The sequence below is a fragment of the Chaetura pelagica genome, unplaced genomic scaffold, assembly GCF_000747805.2.
Source record: "Chaetura pelagica isolate M959 unplaced genomic scaffold, ChaPel_1.0 scaffold132, whole genome shotgun sequence".
NCBI lineage: Eukaryota > Metazoa > Chordata > Aves > Apodiformes > Apodidae > Chaetura > Chaetura pelagica.
This window is the reverse complement of record NW_009952709.1, coordinates 1,005,018-1,022,945: the sequence shown is the minus strand read 5'-3', so window position 1 is coordinate 1,022,945 and position 17,928 is coordinate 1,005,018. Positions and strand designations below refer to the sequence as shown.

The window sequence follows — 17,928 nt, the reverse complement described above, 5'->3', positions numbered from 1 at the left end:
CATTCCTCACTGGTCCCCAGCAGAACAGAGTTCAGACACCTGGTCCCTAACTTTAATTACAAGCAGCTTTTGCTTTGCCAACTGCAGTTTTGCTGAGTTGCAAATCTAGAGGCAGAGCTGCCTTAAACTGGCCTCAGCCTTCCCACAGGGCAAGATGCTCCCTGGGACCTTTTCTGCTAGAAAAGCTGTGCATAATCTTTGCTTCAAACACAGTCCCTGATCTCTGGCTCCCTGCACAGCTACTGGCTGTGGGCGCTGCCCAGTGTTTAACTCTACACATTTGATAACTTACTCCTCCCTTAAATCTATCAGTCACTAGCAGCCCTGTATTTTTCCTCATTCCACCCCAGTCAGCTTCTCCTCCTGAAACGTTTCATTAATGGGAGAAGCCTTAGGACATGCTGTTCCAACAGAACTTGTGTCATGTCAGGCAGATGTGCTCCCAGCCACACACTGCTCCTGGGAGGTCCCACAGGGAGCAGATCTTGAGTTAGCCTGAAAAGGACAAGCCTTGGAAGTACAAGAAAGTGGAAAGTGTTTCCTTGTGGCCTCTCCAGCCAACAACTAACAAGCTGCTGAGTACCTAATTTTTTTTGCATTATCTTTCCAGAAATATTTAGGCACCCAGGGCAGAAGAACTAGAAGTATGTATTAACATGTAGTCTGTATTTTTCAGCTTTTTAGGAACACCTTCCTCCTGCTGCTACAACATACACCCACACAAGTGCAAGGGGTGCAGAGCACTTGCAGTTCATAGACCAGTGTCAGCTTGACTAGATGTTCATCGTGTGTGTGTATATATATATAAAATAGACAAACCAATGAAAGTATAAAATTTAATCAGCCTGTTCCTTTGGACAGAGCCACACGCTGGGGTACCCCTCATTTCATAAAGCCCAAGGAGGCCATGATCTATTCCAACTGCATCTCTTTTAATCCCAGAAGTACAAATCACATTAGCAGCAGTGTTCTGTCTTTTCCAGAGTGCAATTTTGACCCTGAGTTTACAGTAGTAGAAAACGTAAATGGAACAGTCTAGCAGATTCCTTTGCATATTGGCTGCATTAAACAATTACAACAGAATGATAAAAATCCTAGGAAAAAAAAAAAATACTATATTCCTTGTTCGAGTTCTGCAGAAGAAAGGAGTGAAATGGCCCTCCTGTGCTTTGCATTAGAGGAGCAGAGCGAGCGTGGCTGGAAGGAAGCCCCCCTGCCAGCCAAGACAGAGACATCTTGGTCCTGGCCACCAACAGATGCTGAAACAAAGCCACAGGAGGAACTGGCAAACTGAAGCACAACCAGCAGAGACCAAATGCCAGGACTGGGGATGGACAGATCAAAGCTATGGCCAATGTTTGGGAAACTTCAAGAGGATCAAGCCAGTCTGGACAATTCTGTGTAAAGATCAGTGCAAAAATGACACCTAAAGCTAAAGGCATGTGTTTCCCTCCCACCCCTCACACAGTGGGTTCAGCTTCCTTCACAAGAACATCACTGGCACATCCATGATGGTTCAGTGAAACTAGACCCAGAAACATGCTGGGAACAAACCACAAACCACAACAGTCCAAACTGACACCCAATCTAGCTGTCAAATCACAACCACCTCTGGGAATCCAGCTGACTGCACAGATACTCCCAGTGCTCCAACTCCAGAACTGTTCTTCACTGGTGGGAGAGGAGTTACAGAAGCTGTCCAGACCCTGCAGGGTGCCTGGATGGGTGGACTCAGACAAGCCCTGAGAGAATCTACCTTCATCTCAGGATTACAGATCCATTCTTATGATGCTTGCCTCATGGGCAGCTGATCTTGAACAAGGAATATACAAGGCCACAGGCAGAATAAAAACGATATATGCCTTAAAACTAGTAGTCAGGTCCCAGAATCCAGTGCAAATATTCTCCAAAGATGCCCAATAGCATCTAGTCCATCCTTGGCATCAGGATCCAACGAAAACTGTGGTGAGGGAGGGACCCAGAAGCTTCTTTCTGCGGAGCTTGCAGGGAGGTTGGAAGGCTGCACTGTCACGTCCTGCCCAGCAGCTGATGCTGCAGACCAGGGGATGGAGCATCAGAAGTAGAGAGCTGGTTCGCTGCTGAAATCCGAGAGCCCGCCCTTCTCGGCTGGGGTGAGCTGTGGAGAAAGCAGAAGGGAGATGGAGGTGGCATCAAATCCAAAGCAAACGAGTGCCCACACCTCTGGAGGGTGAAGGCTGCGTTGGCACCTTGCCTGGGGCTAACCAGCACATTTAGTTCCCCCCATCCAAACCCTGGGGTAGGAAAGTGTCCTGGCTGCCTCCCGGGGAGAGGCAGGATGTGCTGGGATCAGACACAGGCTCCAGGGTGAGAAGCAGTGGAATCGTTTATTATGAGAAAATGCTCCCTTATATACTTGTACAGTGCGAACTGAGAATAGGCAACCGGGGTAGAGAGTGCAGCACTCACACCTGCTCCTTGGCACATACACAGACTTGGGGCCCCCAGGATGTAGCCAACCACACACCCAGCACATGATAAACACTGTTCTGATTTTTGTCAACCTTCACCCTGCTGCTTACAGCCAGCCCTGGCCCTTAGCTGGTTTCCTATTGTTGTGTCTACTTCTTTACACGTAGAGGAGGCCCTTTTTCTTTTCCCATGGCTGTTCTCCACAGCTGGTCCCCCAGGACCTTGTGTTCCCCCTCAGTGGCACAGCTTGAACAGCCACCCTGGGCAGCCAGCACAGCCACAGGTGTTCAAGGAAGGCACAGCCCATCCCATCCACTATCCAGACCCACTAGAGCACCAGGTAAGTGCACAGCAGGACACAGCCAAGCCCTGCTTATTTCAAGTCTCACCATCTCTTGGTTCCCACGGGAATCAGCTTCCTTTGGAAGGGATCCTTCCACAGCAGGCATCTCCTCATACTTCTGCTCCTGCCACTCACTGAACTTCACAGAGTGCTTTGGGGTGTAGCTGGATAAATCTGTTGGAAGGACAAAGCTGACATGAGTATTTCTCGTTGCCCCAGAATGAAACAGGATCAGGATCCTGGCCAGGAGAGCACAGAAACTGCCCAGCTGTTCCCTGTTCCGGCTGGAGCCCTCTCCCCACTAGGCCCTAGTTCTGCTCTCAGCTGGCAGAAGTCACCTCCATTGTCATTTCCAGCTCTGTGGAGCCCTATAAGGGGCTATAGGGAACATGGACAGTGTCAGACAGCACCAGTAACTCCCCAGTGCCACCACAGTGCCTCGCTCACCTGAGTTAGGTGTACTGGGATGCAAAGTGCTATTTGGACGTGGAATGCAAAAGGTGTGAGATTTGTCCTCCTCTGTTTCAGAAGCATGTCCTTCCTCTTCCTCTTCTGCCAGTGAGCTCTCTGATGGATATTCAAACATGGTCTGCAAACTTGTCTCATTGAAAGATATCTTCATCTAGACAGCAGCAAAGGAGAATTATTAGAAAGCAGCACAAGAAATCCAACACTTGCTCTGACAACAGCCACCTCCCACCCCAGGTTTCACCCTGGTTTAAGGGAGCCATTGCATGTCCCCCCACCTTTCCCCACATGCCTTGTCAAACCTCTTATGGTGCTGAGAGAAACCACAAAGGCAGGTGGCCAACAGGATGGGATGGAGTCAGGAGGCTGAGAGCTCCAGAGTACCTCTGGCTTTTTGCCCCAGCACACACTTGACCATCACCTAACACGGATGCCCGCAGGCAGGAGGAGCTGCTGGCACGTCCCTCAAGAGGGATCAGGGTTGCCAAGGAGGAAAGGAAAGCATCCACATGTTGGAAAGGTGACATTGCTAATGCCTGCCAACTTGTCTACCCCTGCTCTAGAGTACAGAAACTTCAGCAATCAGGACTATATCTCTGGGAGGACATCCTGGCAAAAAGCTATTGAAGCTAAATAAAAACAGGGTTTAACACCACAAATGAGAAGATGGAAGCAGCTAAAGGAGAGATGGTGACAGGTGGAGAACACTGGAAAAGTGGGAGGTACCTAAAAGTTCTGTTTTGAAAAGGGTTTTATTTAGTACTCTCACTAATGACTTTTGAACAATAACAGAGAGATGGAGAATGACAATGACTCCAACATGGGAGTTCACCACAGAAAAACCACATTTTTATGGGTCATTCAGAAAACTGGAGAGCAAGAACACAAAAAATGAGACAATGTTTAACTTTGCTCTACAAGAAACTCACCACCTGTGAATAACCAAGAAAATCTGGATTGGCTACAGCAGTGTAATAATTATATTAAGGAATAAGGACTGCCTGGCTCCATCCTCCCTGTAACACCCAGCAGGCAGTGGAAGGCAGCAACTGGACTCCCCCATTCTCTCCTCCAGGCTGAACAAACCAGTTCCCTCAGCTTCTCCTCATATGCCATTACCCCCAGCCCCAGGAGCTCTCTGGTAGCCTCTGCTGGACTTGCTCCAGTTTTTCCACCCATCCTGCAGCAGGATGCCCAAACCCAGACACAGTAACTCCAGATGTGCTCTTCAGAGTGAAAGTTGAGGGAAGGGATTGTTCCTCTGCAGCTTGACATGTCCTAATCATTATCTACTGTTCTGCTGAGAAGCTCTGGTTACAAGTCATGTAAACAGGTGGAGAGCAGATTCAGCCTGCTCAGAGTGAAAATGAAGGCTGAGAAAGAGCACAACAGCTCTTTGTAAGTACACCAAGAAAATAAACACCAAGAAAACAAATACCAAGGAGCAGAGGAGAACAGCTGATGCCAGCACACAACAGACAAACAAGGGGGATGAGCTTGGCAGGAATTAGTTTATGCCAGAAGGAGGGAAGTATGTAGCCAATGTGGATCAAGGTTCAGGAGCCTCAAAGGGTATTGTGATCCCTTTACTTCTAACTACAACTAACATTGAGCTACTAGGGTTCTGAACAGAATTAAAAGGGCATGGTTGTTGGTGATAGGAGAAGGAAGGATGGAAATAGCACCCGGAGAGGGCAACAAGCTGCCTTTCCCCATTCCCTGCCCCAGCCCTGGCCAGAGCCACTCTCATCTTCTCCAGAGGACCCATAGGGAGAGGAATGATTACATGCCAGAGAAAAGGGGCTGGAATAAAAAGGCCCTAAAGATCAGAGCATCCCAATTGCTGTTCCCTGAAGTTCTCACCCTTGCTGCTGACCTAGATGCTCCCTGATCCGAGCCAAGCAGTGACTGCTCACAATGTGGAGCCTGTGCTGTGGGGATGAGCCAGCCTGCCAGGCACCAAGGCCACGAGGGCTGAGCTGCCCAGAGCTCCTGGAAGCTCTGAAGCTACCCCAGAACACAGCTCTCCACTGCACACGGGCTGCTCACCAGTGCTGGCAACTGTGCTGATGGGCAAAAAAAACGTGGCCAAACACAAAAACCAAAAGGGATAAGGAGAGATGTGCCCTGCTTTTAAAATTTAAGACTGGGAGATGGAACCAGGTTTTTGCTGGATTTCTGGTATCAGGAGGAAATCTGTAAGGAAAGTTACTTTGAGTCCAATTTGGACCAAAGCTGTGTGTAGTGCAAGAAGAGAGAACTGCCTCTCCAGGGAGTAAAACCAAAGCAAGCAGCAAAAATTCCCAGGAGACACCTCCCCACGCAGAGCCCAGAGGAAACCTGCCAGCAGCCCAGCCCAAGGGCTGAGCCAAGGCAGCTCCACGTGCCCACAGCCACACTTGCTCCCTGGAGCAGGGCTGGGTGTCCTGGAGAACACTCTGCCACCAGGGTTGGTGGGGTTGCAGAGGCCCCAGCGCTGCAGGAGGCCAGGCTGGAGCCATTCAGACCAGTAATCATTAACCAGAGCAGTGCCAGCCCCAGGCACCCAGAACCCCAGCTCAGGACAAGACAACCTGCTGCTTCAGCAACACCTCCAGCCAGCAATGCCCAGGTGGAGCCTGGCACAACATCACCCCCAAAACCTCATGCTGTCGTGCTCCAGGGTCACATCCTAACCCCCCCCCACCCATGTCCTGCTGCCAGGAAGCAGGAGGAGCCCCAGGGCTGCTCCACAGCAGCGCGTCGGGGCGCACCCAGGCAAAGCAAACACCAGGAACAGCCAGGTGCTGGCACAGGGTTGGGCTCCTGCAGGTGACCCACCTGCCCATGCAGAGCAGAGGGAAAACAGCCCTGGAACCCAGAGCTGTAAGCCTGCCAAGAGCTGTGGGCACCACTCAGGTCCCCCACATGAGCTCTCCTCCCCAAACGTGAGGCTTCAGGGGAAGCACAAAGCAGCTCTGAAGTTGGGAGCATAACTTATTCAGGCGGAAAGAGGGGACACATGGGTCAATATGGGCAGAACTGGGCACTGTGAGTAAGGAACATAGGCAGATTTGGTTCCAAGAAATATCTAAAAGAAAAATCAGGAGCCCAGTAATGACACAGACAATAGGTCTGCACAGCCAGCCCCTTGCCAGCCCACGCAGACTTCTATGGAAACACAAAAGGCAACAGAGATAATTTCCTTTAAAAGGAAAATGTATCCCAGAAAAGCCAAGCACACTCCAGCCAGAGAACGTATTTCATCATGTCTCAGCAGAAGTTCCCCTGTTTCTACTGCTAGCTGGAGAAATAAGGAATTCTGCACCCTTCAGCTGTGGATGTTTGCAGGGATTTGTCACTATTTGCTCAGCTGAATGCTTCACCCAGAACTGACACAAAACCAGGGTCCAACCCAAAACCATTTAGCTATCTATTAATACCTTCCCAGCAATCAGAAAGAATAGGGCAGGTTTTTCAGGGAATATTGTGCTGTTGAGCCCCCAAATTCCTGTTGCCATAGCAAAGATCATTTATTTATTTGCTTGGAATTGAACAGTAATGAGTAATAGAGCACCCGGGGGAAACATAAACAAGCTTAAATAGGAGTAGTGATATATGGCTCACTTTGAAAAGCAATATAAATTCAACCTTGTTTCAGGTGATGCAGGCTGGCAGGACCCAGTCTAACCCCAAACAATTGTGAAAGAGCTCTGTACTAGAACTAAAAATAACCAGTTTACAGAAAACAGCTTGTGACAGGAACAATGCAAATCAGCAGCCACCTCACCTCCAAAAGCCAAGGTGGGAAAGTCTACAGGGATAAGGATATCATCATAAATCTCTGGAGCAAACCATGGGGCTAATCAGCATCTTCAGAAGCAACCTCTCTAATGTGGCTTTGCTCTTCTCCCCGTATCATTATATTTGGTCCCTGGCAGGTGTGGCAAAGCCAAAGTGTAACACAGGGTGCTTTACACCCTTTGAACAGGGACCCTTCTGGTAGTGCAAATCCTCACCTTGTAATAGTAAAAAAATAATACTGTTCTAGTATTAGAAGAACAAAAGAAGGTGAAAAAAACCCCATCGCATTCCAGCAAGCACAGTCAGGGTCAGCATACTGATCCCCTCTGTAGCAGTCTACCAAAAATCATGGAGCCCATTTCCCCTTCCCTGCAGAGAGATTGCCAACAGCCACCCTCCAAGCCCGTGGCTCTCACAGGGGGCTGCAAGGGACCCCACTGCCATCCCTGCTCAGCACATGGAGCTGGATGGGGTGGCAAGTCATGGAGCACAAGCTGGAGTTTCTCCACACGACACCACACGGTGCCTGCAGCACTTCCAAACGCTGCTGCAGAGCCTGGAGCAGGGCAGCAGCTGCTTCATGGTGACAAGAGGGGGACAGCAAGTTTTAGGTAACGTGGTTACACTCCCAAGTGCTTCACAAGATCCACCAGCTGAGTAGCACCAGGGATCAAGATTTGCTCTTCTCAGGTACTGTTTTTCCTCTAATCATCCCCTCTCCCTCAAGTAATATTAATGCTGAAATGACAAAAATCTGACTGTGCTGCCTCCTGAGGACATGCACCAGCTGCCAACGTGCTGCTGGGTGTGATCTAAAGCAGCTGGTTTAACAGCTTGTCACACCTGGTCAGCCAAATGCCTCCTCCTTTCTCAGCAAAGGCAGCAGGAGGGTTTCGTCTGTATCTGCAGGAAGGGTGGACAACAATTCACCATGAAAACAAAAGTGTGACTGACATCTCTGACAGGACAAAGCATAGACAAAAAAAATCAGTGGTTTGAAGAAAGATCACCTTATGCTTCTGTGCAGTCCTTACATTGAGCTTTGTTGCTGCACTAGTTGTCCAGAGATTCGGTCAGTGAGACAAAACACAAGACCAGGCACCTGAGAACTGCAGCAGCCCAAGCTGGGAGTGCATCAGGCAGCCTGTTGATGCAGAACATCCCATCGAGGCTGGCAAGAAACAGCACCCCAAGCTGGGCAGGAAAGCTCCTCGGGCACCAAACCCCATTTGGTAGGGTGGTGGAGGCTCTGCCCAGCAGAGCTCAGGATCTGTGCTAGGAGATGGGCCCCTCAACACCTCACACCTCACCATAGGGCGAGAGGGAAAGTCCATGCACAGACAAATAACTGCCTGTGAGACTGGGAACAGAGGGACGAAGCTGATATTTTACAGTTGCTGAAGTTCCCCAAAGGGTTTACCCTGATCCTTCCATCTGACTCAGCCTGACTGTTCTCACAGGTCAGCAAATTCAGCAAAGCGAGGTGGAGGAGGAACTCATAAATCACTTATCTCTGCAGGGACCTACATTTTTTTCGTTACAACCTGCAGTCAATGACCTGTACAGCTCTCACGAGATGCAGTTTTCTCTATGAAACTTTTAGATGAAGAATTTTGGGGAAAATAAGCCCTTACACAGGAGTTAGTAATCAGGTTATCTGCATGCCTGTACTTGTCCTGACAACAAGGTTATGTGTCAGCCCAAATGGTTGAATAACTCCAGGCACAATCTCTAAGCACAGCAGCCTGGACTAGTACCCTGAGGGCTACAATATCATCAGCATATTACCAAGACATTTGCTGTCATTCAGGAGCTTTTGTACCATTAAAGCCTTTCCTTGAAACAGGAAGAAAGTTTTCCCTGACAGGGACACCTAGGAATGAAAGGGACTTGAGGCTTGGTTCCTGCATCAGATTGTACCTGCACTGCTCTGGCTGAAATAGCCTCAGTATGGAGAGGAAATTGCAGATGGCACTGCACAAATGTACTTTTCTGTCATTCAGTACAGAAGAGTTCTGGAGCACAGGAATTGGCTGCTCCACTTGATCACACTTTTCCAGGAAGTGTTTCCCAAGAGTAACACTGAGTTCTGCTCGGCCATTAACTAACTCTTGCATCACAAGAGTTAAGTTACTGCCTAGAGCCAGAAGCACTACAGATTTACAGCAGGAGCACCTCAAGGGAGCAGGGTGTTGCTGGCAAAGGAGAGGTTGCCTCCAGGACCACATCCCAGCTCCCAAGCCACAAGGCAAAACAAGAAAGTCTCCATTTACAAGGCAACCCACAAAGCCAGCTCTGTGTAATCAATATGCTGAAGCACATGGTAGACAGGAGCAATGCATGGAGATTCGAAATATTAAACTCCTTGTTCAAGACACAGGGAAGTTTCAAATTCCTGATGAGAAGTGACAGGGTAGGGACAGTCCAGAGAGCATGGAAAGGCAGGAAACTCAGTTAATTCTTCCCTTGACTGTTGGACAAGAAGAGATTCCAGTGTCCAAACCACCATAGGGCAGTTGGAGCTCCAGTCTGACAGAGTACAAAGCAGCAATTCACCCACAGATCCCTTCATTCCTTTGCACATCTGTGGGCAGAGGAGCCAGAGCCTCCCACGGCTTAACAAGCAATTCCAATAGTACCTGCTTGGCCCATAAGCATTGGTCAGATCTTCCTACATGTATGAAAGATCTCATCTGAATACACAAAGAGAGCAGGCATAAACAAGACACAACTAGTGCCAAGGCTTGGCATCTTCATAAACACCACACAAAACAGCAGAGGACTCTGATCTCCAGGCAACTCCAGGCCTACATTTGTTGTAGCCTATTTGTGGCTACAACGGGTGCAACGCTGGGAGGTGCCACCCACAAACATTTCTGTGCAACCCAGACTGACCAGAGCTGCCCAGACATGTACCTTGGTTTAGTGCAAGTGAAGCATCTCCAGCTGGAGTATCATTTCCCAGGAAATATGGGGAGGGTGGGAACAGAATTACTTCCCACCCTGGCAAGGAGCTCATTCTAGACTTCAGGACCAAGAGTGACAACAAGGTTTCAGCAACACAAACTATATCAGCCAAGTCAGAGAGTTCATGTCTCTCTTGGCCTTCTTCTGTACTACTGATATGCAAAAGATACTTCCTCGAAGAGAAGTGACTAAGTGCAGCAAGATCCCCACGGGACTTACAGATGTGCTCTCAGACCCACATTTTCACTAGCTGCAAGCTATACAATTTCCCTAAGCACGAGCAGTTTGCTCTCATGGTGCCTTTGAAATAGTTTCTTCAGCTCGCTTTTAGTCCAAATGCCTACAAAACAGCAGCTCCGTCGTGTCAAGTTCCTAAGATCATCTGAAGGGCACTTCCCAGAAAACATCAACACCAAGTTCCTCCAGCTCAGACCTTCCCAGGATGTTTGTGAAGTGTCTCTGCATGATACCAATGCCTCACGTGGCTCTTCCTACCCTAACTGTCCAGCCAGAGATACTGTTCTAGCTCCAGGGCATACCCACATTCCATATAGGCACAAGGGAGAGTCTGGGTTTATAAATTGCCCAGGTTTCACTTGGGAGGGGAGTGAGCTCAACTTTATGGCCACTGAATCTGGAAACTAAACATTTTCATTTTTCCTACAGTTTCCCACGCAGGACACAGACAAGCGGGACTTCTGCTCTAGCCAGCCTGAGTGTGTACTTCCTCAGCCCTTCTGAGGAACACTATGGAAAAAACAGAGAGGGAAGGAAAACCCAAACCCAGGACAAGCTGAATACTTGAGATAGAGGGATGTTATAAACCGTCTCCAACCTGCTCCACAGATTAAGGAAACCGATTAAGAGAACGTTAACTGTAAGCCCTGTGATCAGAACTCGGAGCACTAAGGACTCCAAATCTCTCAAGCTGTGGGGCAGGCTGAGCTCTGGGCATGTCCTAACCAGCTTCAAGGACAGACTTGTCTCTTATCTGCGTAAGAGTTTCTATTTTAGGACTTCTGCCCCATTCTCAGTGCTGCCCACAGAGGAGGAGAACAGGGGGAATTTGGGAGCAGCTCAGACCATCGCTGTGGCACCAGGCAAAGTGTGGGAGCAGCCAGGCCACAGAGAATCTGAGAGAGGCAGAAAATTTCCCACTACGGGGATGAGATAAACATGACTCATCTGCTCTGTTGAGTACAACAAAGAACCAGAACTCCCAGGAGCTGGCAGGCAGTGGGGCAACAGAAACCAACCAAGCCTCACCAAGCGCCTCAGGTCCGGCTTGCAAGGTGGTTTAAAGGTGAGAACTGCAACAAGATTCTGACTTCTCCAGTCTTCAGCCACCAGCACCATGGGCTAAAAAGTCAGAATTTGGAGAAGGGCAGGGAAGTGGCACAGTCTGGGTGACACAGCCTTGCTCACATCTGTCAGCTGGTGGAAATCATCTCTGCAGGGCAGGGACCATGCCTGATCACCTCAGACGTGATCTGGACTTGTCACTGTTGACCTCACCTACCAAAAATGCAACACATCCATGTCAGATAAGTCAGCCCCTCCTTAAAGGTGGCAAGTGTCACGCCCCCCAGAGCACAGCAAGGCAGGAACCAGAAGGGGAACACACAGCTCTCCAAGAGCTAAACAACACAAATCTTTGCCCTGAGCCCTCCAAAACACATGGACAGAGGAATCAACGTCAAAAAGGTTTTTGCTTCTATCACCTGGTTACTTTAATGGTGTTATGGTTACCTTACTTGTGTAAGGTAACCATATTTTGTGTATCACACAAAAAATACTTCAGGCAGCCACCAGTATTTAGATTCCATGCTGTGCAGACTTGCTCCAAACAGGTCTGGGCAACTGTTGGAAGTGTTGATCCCTGCCAGCATCTGGAGCCTACACCTGGTTCTCACAGGAGACTGAACGCAGCAGAACTGAACGGATGGAAAGCTACAGAGCAAGAACTCCAGCAGGTTAGACCAACAAAACTGCTGCCCAATCCTGCCCATGATGAAAAGCTGAGGGATGTTCAGAGTAAGACTTTAACAGACATTTAAGTGGGCATCTGGAAGCCACACTCAGGCATTATGGAGATCAAAATGTTAGAAAATGCAAGAGGCTGAAGTCCACGTAAGCTGGAACGTTTGAAGCTCAGCTGAGGCTGAACATCTTTGAAGACAATTTCACAAAGAAGCATGAAAAGTCTGGATCCCACCAGCCTTGCTCTTCTAAGCCTGTTCACACCAGGCTCACCTTCCTGCACTCAAACTGCTGTCTGTGCCAAGGAAAAACCATTAAAAACATCAACAATCCGATGCCTGTTGGCTTGCAAGTCCTGTTATTTACAGGACTTTGGATGACCTGGGCAGAAGTCACCTTTCCTGCAGAATCCCCAGGAGGTTCCAGGTCCTGGAGCAGATAAACATACCGGGACTTGGATGAACTTCAGGAGTGACAAAACATAAGGACAGAGCACAGTCAGAGCAAATTCTGTACATGCAGGACCTTGACAGAATCCTTTTGGTTGGAAAAGACCTTTCAGATCACCCAGTCCAACCATTCACCCAGCACTGCCAAGGCCACCACTAACCCACATTCCTCAGCACCACATCTACACAACTTTGAATCCCCTCCAGGGATGGGGACTCCACCCCTGCCCTGGGCAGCCTGGACCAGGGCCTGACAACCCTTTCCAGGGAGAAATTGTTCCCAATATCCAACCTAAACCTGCCCGTGGCAACCTGAGGTCATTTCCTCTTGTCCTGTCCCTTGTTTCTTGAGAGCAGAGCCCAACCCCCCTGGCTCCAACCTCCTCTCAGGCAGTTGCAGAGCCAGGTCTCCCCTCAGCCTCCTTTGCTCCAGGCTGAACTCCCCCAGCTCCCTCAGTTACTCCTTGGCTGACTTGCCCCTTCCCCAGCCCCACTGCCCTTCTCTGGACACACTCCAGAACCTCAATGTCCTTCTCGCTGTGAGGGGTCAGAGTCCAGGCTCCAGCAAGATGGGAAGATGAAGTCTGAAGTCAGACAGCTACTTCCCAGGCCCCCACTGCCCCTGCAGCTTGCAGTCCTTTCCAGTCCCTCACTCCAACATGCCACTCACATGTTTTCCAGAAACCTGGATTCCTATATTGCTGACACGTTTCTTATACATTATCTTTACATTATCTTGGCATGTGAACAGATCAAGATGGGTTCTTGTCAGGTCAGCCAAGCTAGACTTTATCATCTGAGATCCCAAAGACCCACATCCTGCAGCAAAGCCTTCCTTTCCTCCTGGGGCTGCTATCAGACTGAAGTGTCATTACTGCTCCGGTAATAACAGAACACAAAGACAAGCAGTGAGCAGAGGTCACCAGCAGTGATTGGCACCCTCTCCCCCACTCCCTGTTTAGAATAAAGGTCAGTAGGTCTCCTTCCACCCCTGCACATGTATCCTGTCCTCACTGGCAGAGCTCACAGCCTCTGCCAGCTGCTGCCCAGCACACCCATGCAAAACTGCAAACGTTCACTTGGTTTTCAAACAGAAGTCACACCCCCAGGGCTTCATCTGAACGAACTGTGATGCCACTTGGAGAGGTCTCAGCAGAGCCACAGAGTGGGTGAACCATCCTGGAGGGCATCCGAACACCCGTGGGAGGACAGGAGCTCAGACTCCCTGCCCAGAAGGACAACCTGGTCCCTGTGACACACACAGCTGGGGCTCTGCCCTCCACCTGCAGCTCTTGATCATGTCCCATCACACAAAACCCCACATTCACCTTCACAGCCCCGGGTGAACAGCTGCCCCACCACAGCAGCTCTGGTTGCACAAGAGAGCTGGGAGACCATTAGTTATTCTGACACAGGAACAGCATTTCTCTCTCTCCATCCCCAGCTCAAAATCCAGCTCCAAACCCAAAACAAACAGCTGCTTCACATATTTGAAGTGTCTGGAAGGAGCAATAAAGCTGTTTTTCCTGAAAGGCCTTGAAGACCAGCAGGCCACAGCAAAGTCACAAGTGTAACTGGGTCCTGCAGCTCTGCAGATGAGAGCAGGGCCTGGAGCTCATCCTGTGCTGACAGCAGCAGTGCTGGAACCCACCCCCACGCTGCCCTAGCCACCCTCCCACTCCAAAAACCATAGAGCATGTGGCCTGGAAGATGAGGAGCAAGTCACCTCCATCTTGCTGGCATCTCCACCATAGCCACGCAACCAGTGGCCAGACCAAGGGACAGAAAAGGGAGCCTGAATTTCCCCATTTGTAGAAGAACATCATTTGCATCTCACAGAACAAACAGTCCAACTGCCACCACTGCTGCTCTCCCTCCTAATAAATCATTAGTCTGACTGTAAGCACAGGGATCTGCAGGAATGTGGCAACTCCAGGCTGTGCTAGACCTGCTCTTTATCTCACCCTGATTCCTGTTGGGCAGCAGCAAGAGGATAAAGTTTTCCAAGTCATGGAAAAGTTTCACTAAACACCACTTTCTTGACCCTGACCCTTCAGCAAACCCAAAGCAAAGTTTGGAAAGGAGGGAGGCTCATCCAGCAGGTCTGCCAGGAGAGAATGACCCCAAAAGACCTGGATAGCTGCTCAACTGACACCAGCCCCAAAAGACCTGGATAGCTGCTCAACTGACTTGACTCATCAGGCTTGATTTTGATAACCCCAAAAGAGAAAGGGACATGTATTTCACCAAAGAACTGCAGCTTCCAGCTCACAGGAAATGTCTGCTTCTGCCCAACCCAGGCCAAAACCAAGTTTCTGAAAACCCCGTCGTATCTACAAAACAGAACCTTGTTTTTGGCCAGTTGCCTTGGCAACACTCAGCAATCTCTTGGGAAGAAACCAAGGAATGCGTCCAATTACTAGCTCCTTCCTTTTCAGGCATCAACACTCAGCCTTATTACCCAGAGTAAAAGCCACAAACATCCTCTAGGTTAAGAGTAAACAGAAATCTTTCCATTTGCTCCAGCATCAGCACCTTCTAAACCCTGGCTACAAAGTCCAACTCCATGCTTGCCACCCCCAGCAGGAAGGGAACTGAAAGAAAACCTGCTGTTTCTCCCACTGCATTTAACTCTTCCCAGAACCTTGTGGCTCTTTACTATATCTCCTTAATCCAGATCTTATTTTCCAAAGGGTGCCCTTTTGTTCCAGCCCCCTGAGCCCTGCAATGTTACAGGCAGTTCCTCCTTTGCCTTTTAATATCTCCCTTCTCAGAAGCTAGATCTTCAGTCAGGTCCTCACACAGGCCATCCCCCCACACAACTCTTAGCCAACACTGTCACAGCTGTGTGTTCCTCACAGTGTTTAGCACACTTGAGGGTGTCTGCAGAGTGGGGCAGTTAATGCTATTAAGAAGATAAGAACAGAAGCAGAGGAGCTATGCCCAATGTCACACAAATCCAACATCAAGCAGACACAACACTGGTAAACAAACTTCTAAGAATCACATGGTATTTTATGTTGGGAAAGAAACTTTGGAGGTCTTTAACCCAGACTCCTGCTCTAAGCAGGTCCAACCAGATCAGTTGCTCAAGGTTGTCTCCAGGCAAGTTTCAAATAGCTCCAAGGATGGAGATGCCACCGCTTTTCTGGGTCCCTGCTGCAGTGTTTGACCACCCATAAGCAATTCAGTTGCTGCACCAGCCTTGTCCTCATCTTCCTTCCTCCTTTTTGTACAGCTTCCACCACACATCACTTAACTGTTTTTGCTTATTCTCTTACCAGCATTGCCTGGCCCAGAGAAATGGGCTCCACTGGCTGCACCAGGAGCTGGGGTTATCTAAAAGAGTCTGCCCCACAAAGTCTCATGTGTATTTTCTGCTCCATCCTAAGAATACCCCAGAGGTAACAAGTCTGCTGGATATTTTCACCATTTATACCACACACCTGACTTGATGTAAATCCAATGAATACCCCAAACTATAGAGACAAGAGAACAGCCAGAATGAGTACAATCAATGAGGTATTCACACAGCAGAACAATTCCAGTCTGATTAAGCACTTCCTTGTAGAAGGACAAGGGAAAAAACACAGGAGCACTGAGCAAGAACCAACCACTCCTGCTTATTTGCTTATTCTGGATCTCATGGCTCTCATGCTCCAGGTCTGCTGCCTGCATTAGTCAACCAAACTAACACCAAGGGCGAGTCTCACGGAGGAATCCAACAAGGTTAAGCCACTAGAAGCAGCACTCCCTGCCTCCCTTCTCAATGAGATGCACCCTGTTCAAAGGATTTCCTCAAATTAGAGTGCTCAGTGCCTCAGGCACCCATGTGGATTCAGTCCATCAGGTATTTAGCTGAATGTAGGTAACGGAATGTCAAACACCTCTTCCCGCTACAGAAACACACATCACAGAATAGGAACAGGGATGTGTCATTTCAGTGTGTGGCCTTCAGAGCCCAACAACCCACGCCTGCTCCTCCAGCACAGCAAAATAAACTCACTCTTCCAGGCTGACTGTGTCTTTATCACATCCAGATGCACGTCACCACGCCATACAAAGACCAATTCTCAATTTAAGGCTCACAAGGATCCAACTTAAGATTCCAAGCAAGTGAGAAAACCTGGCATTGGCTCCGAAGACACTTGGAGCCACCAGTGTCTCGTGGTTCTTCAGCCACGCAGCCAGAGCGAGCAGACAGCTGGCACAATCCTCTCCTGGGGAGTTAAGTTGTTGCTGATCTTGTCCTGCCTAATACAGCCCTCATTAATTCCCCAGCCTCTATCAATAGATCACTAATGCGGGGGAAGATGCCCATGCCACGCTGCCCACTGAGCCACAGGCTGAGCGTGGAGCTCAGCATGGCCAGCACCCCAGGCATGGCAGGAAGGGCTGCAGAGGGTTCAAGCCACGGAGCTCATCCCCATCTTCTAAACAGCGGGAATATTTTCCTTTCCATTATCACAGCTCCGAGAAGCTATGTAGGAGAGGCCCTGCAGTTATAGGGCATATCCCACTCCCACCTACTCAGTGGGTCAGAACCCAGTGCCCCCTCCCCCAGGGCAAGCCTGTGGCTCTCAAAAAGGACCAGAAAGACCCTGCCCATCATCCCACCTGCTGCCTCTTGGAAAGACAAGCCAGAAGTAGGACTGAGCTACTTCCAGCCGGGCTGTCCAGCACAGAGGTGCCCCAGGCAGTTACCTTCTTGCGGCGGGAGCCCGCCTTGCTCATGCAGGACCTCTCCAGGGACAGGTAGCCCCCAATCACTTCGATCTCATTCACAGTGGGGTAGCGCTTTTTATGGGACATCCCTGCTGGGGGCCCAACAGCATTCTCCACGGCTTTGCCTTTTCCTTTGCTCTCTTCCTCCTCCTCCTCCTCTTCCTCCCGCTGCAGCCTTCCTCTGGCATCAGCAAGAGTCTGCGGCCCCGAGGGCTTCCTTTTGGGCATGACAGTGAAGGTGCTGCCTCCTCTCTGATGGGGGACAGAGTGTGGCCTGTAGAGGGGCACGGAGGAGGTCTCCATGTCCAGCTCAGGTCCGGCTCCCCCAGGCTGATCTGCCAAGCTCCCCGTTCTCGCAGCCGAGCCGGGGCTGGGGGAAACCTCCCCATTGTCCAGCTCCACAATGTCATCGATGTAAGTCACAGGTACCAATGGATCCAGAGGTGCCGACGGGGGAGTGACAGGCTCTTCCTGCTGTGGGGGAGCCCTCGGGGGCTCCTTTGGTGCCTTCTCCTGGGAGGCAGGTGGCAGGGCCGGGCCGGCGCTGGGGGCCGGGGGCACAGCCGGGCTGCCCTCCCGGCGGGGCACGAAGAGGAAGGAATTGCGTGAATTCAGGCGCAGCTTGGCCAGGGCCTGGGCTTGCAGGTCATGGGCTGGAATGGCAGCCAAGTCAGGCTTGGGGGCCGGAAGGATCTGGAAAGAGGTCCCAGCGCGGGGGGCTGAGGCAGAGAGCGGCTGGGTGGGGCCGGTGGCACTGGGGGC

General features: G+C 50.1%; 1 protein-coding gene across 1 annotated transcript in view; it reads right to left on the bottom strand.

Annotated features, from left to right (window-relative positions):
- Positions 1-2,074: 2,074 nt before the first annotated feature.
- The window catches only part of TPRN (taperin), a 22,469-nt gene continuing 6,615 nt past the window's right edge, over positions 2,075-17,928 (bottom strand). Inside the window, exons 2-6 of the mRNA XM_009994340.1 lie at positions 17,353-17,920; positions 17,146-17,238; positions 3,242-3,416; positions 2,841-2,968; positions 2,075-2,137 (exon numbers count right to left, since the gene is read on the bottom strand). Of these exons, the coding sequence (XP_009992642.1) occupies positions 2,075-2,137; positions 2,841-2,968; positions 3,242-3,416; positions 17,146-17,238; positions 17,353-17,920 (1,027 nt within the window). The remainder of the gene's footprint in view (positions 2,138-2,840; positions 2,969-3,241; positions 3,417-17,145; positions 17,239-17,352; positions 17,921-17,928) is intronic.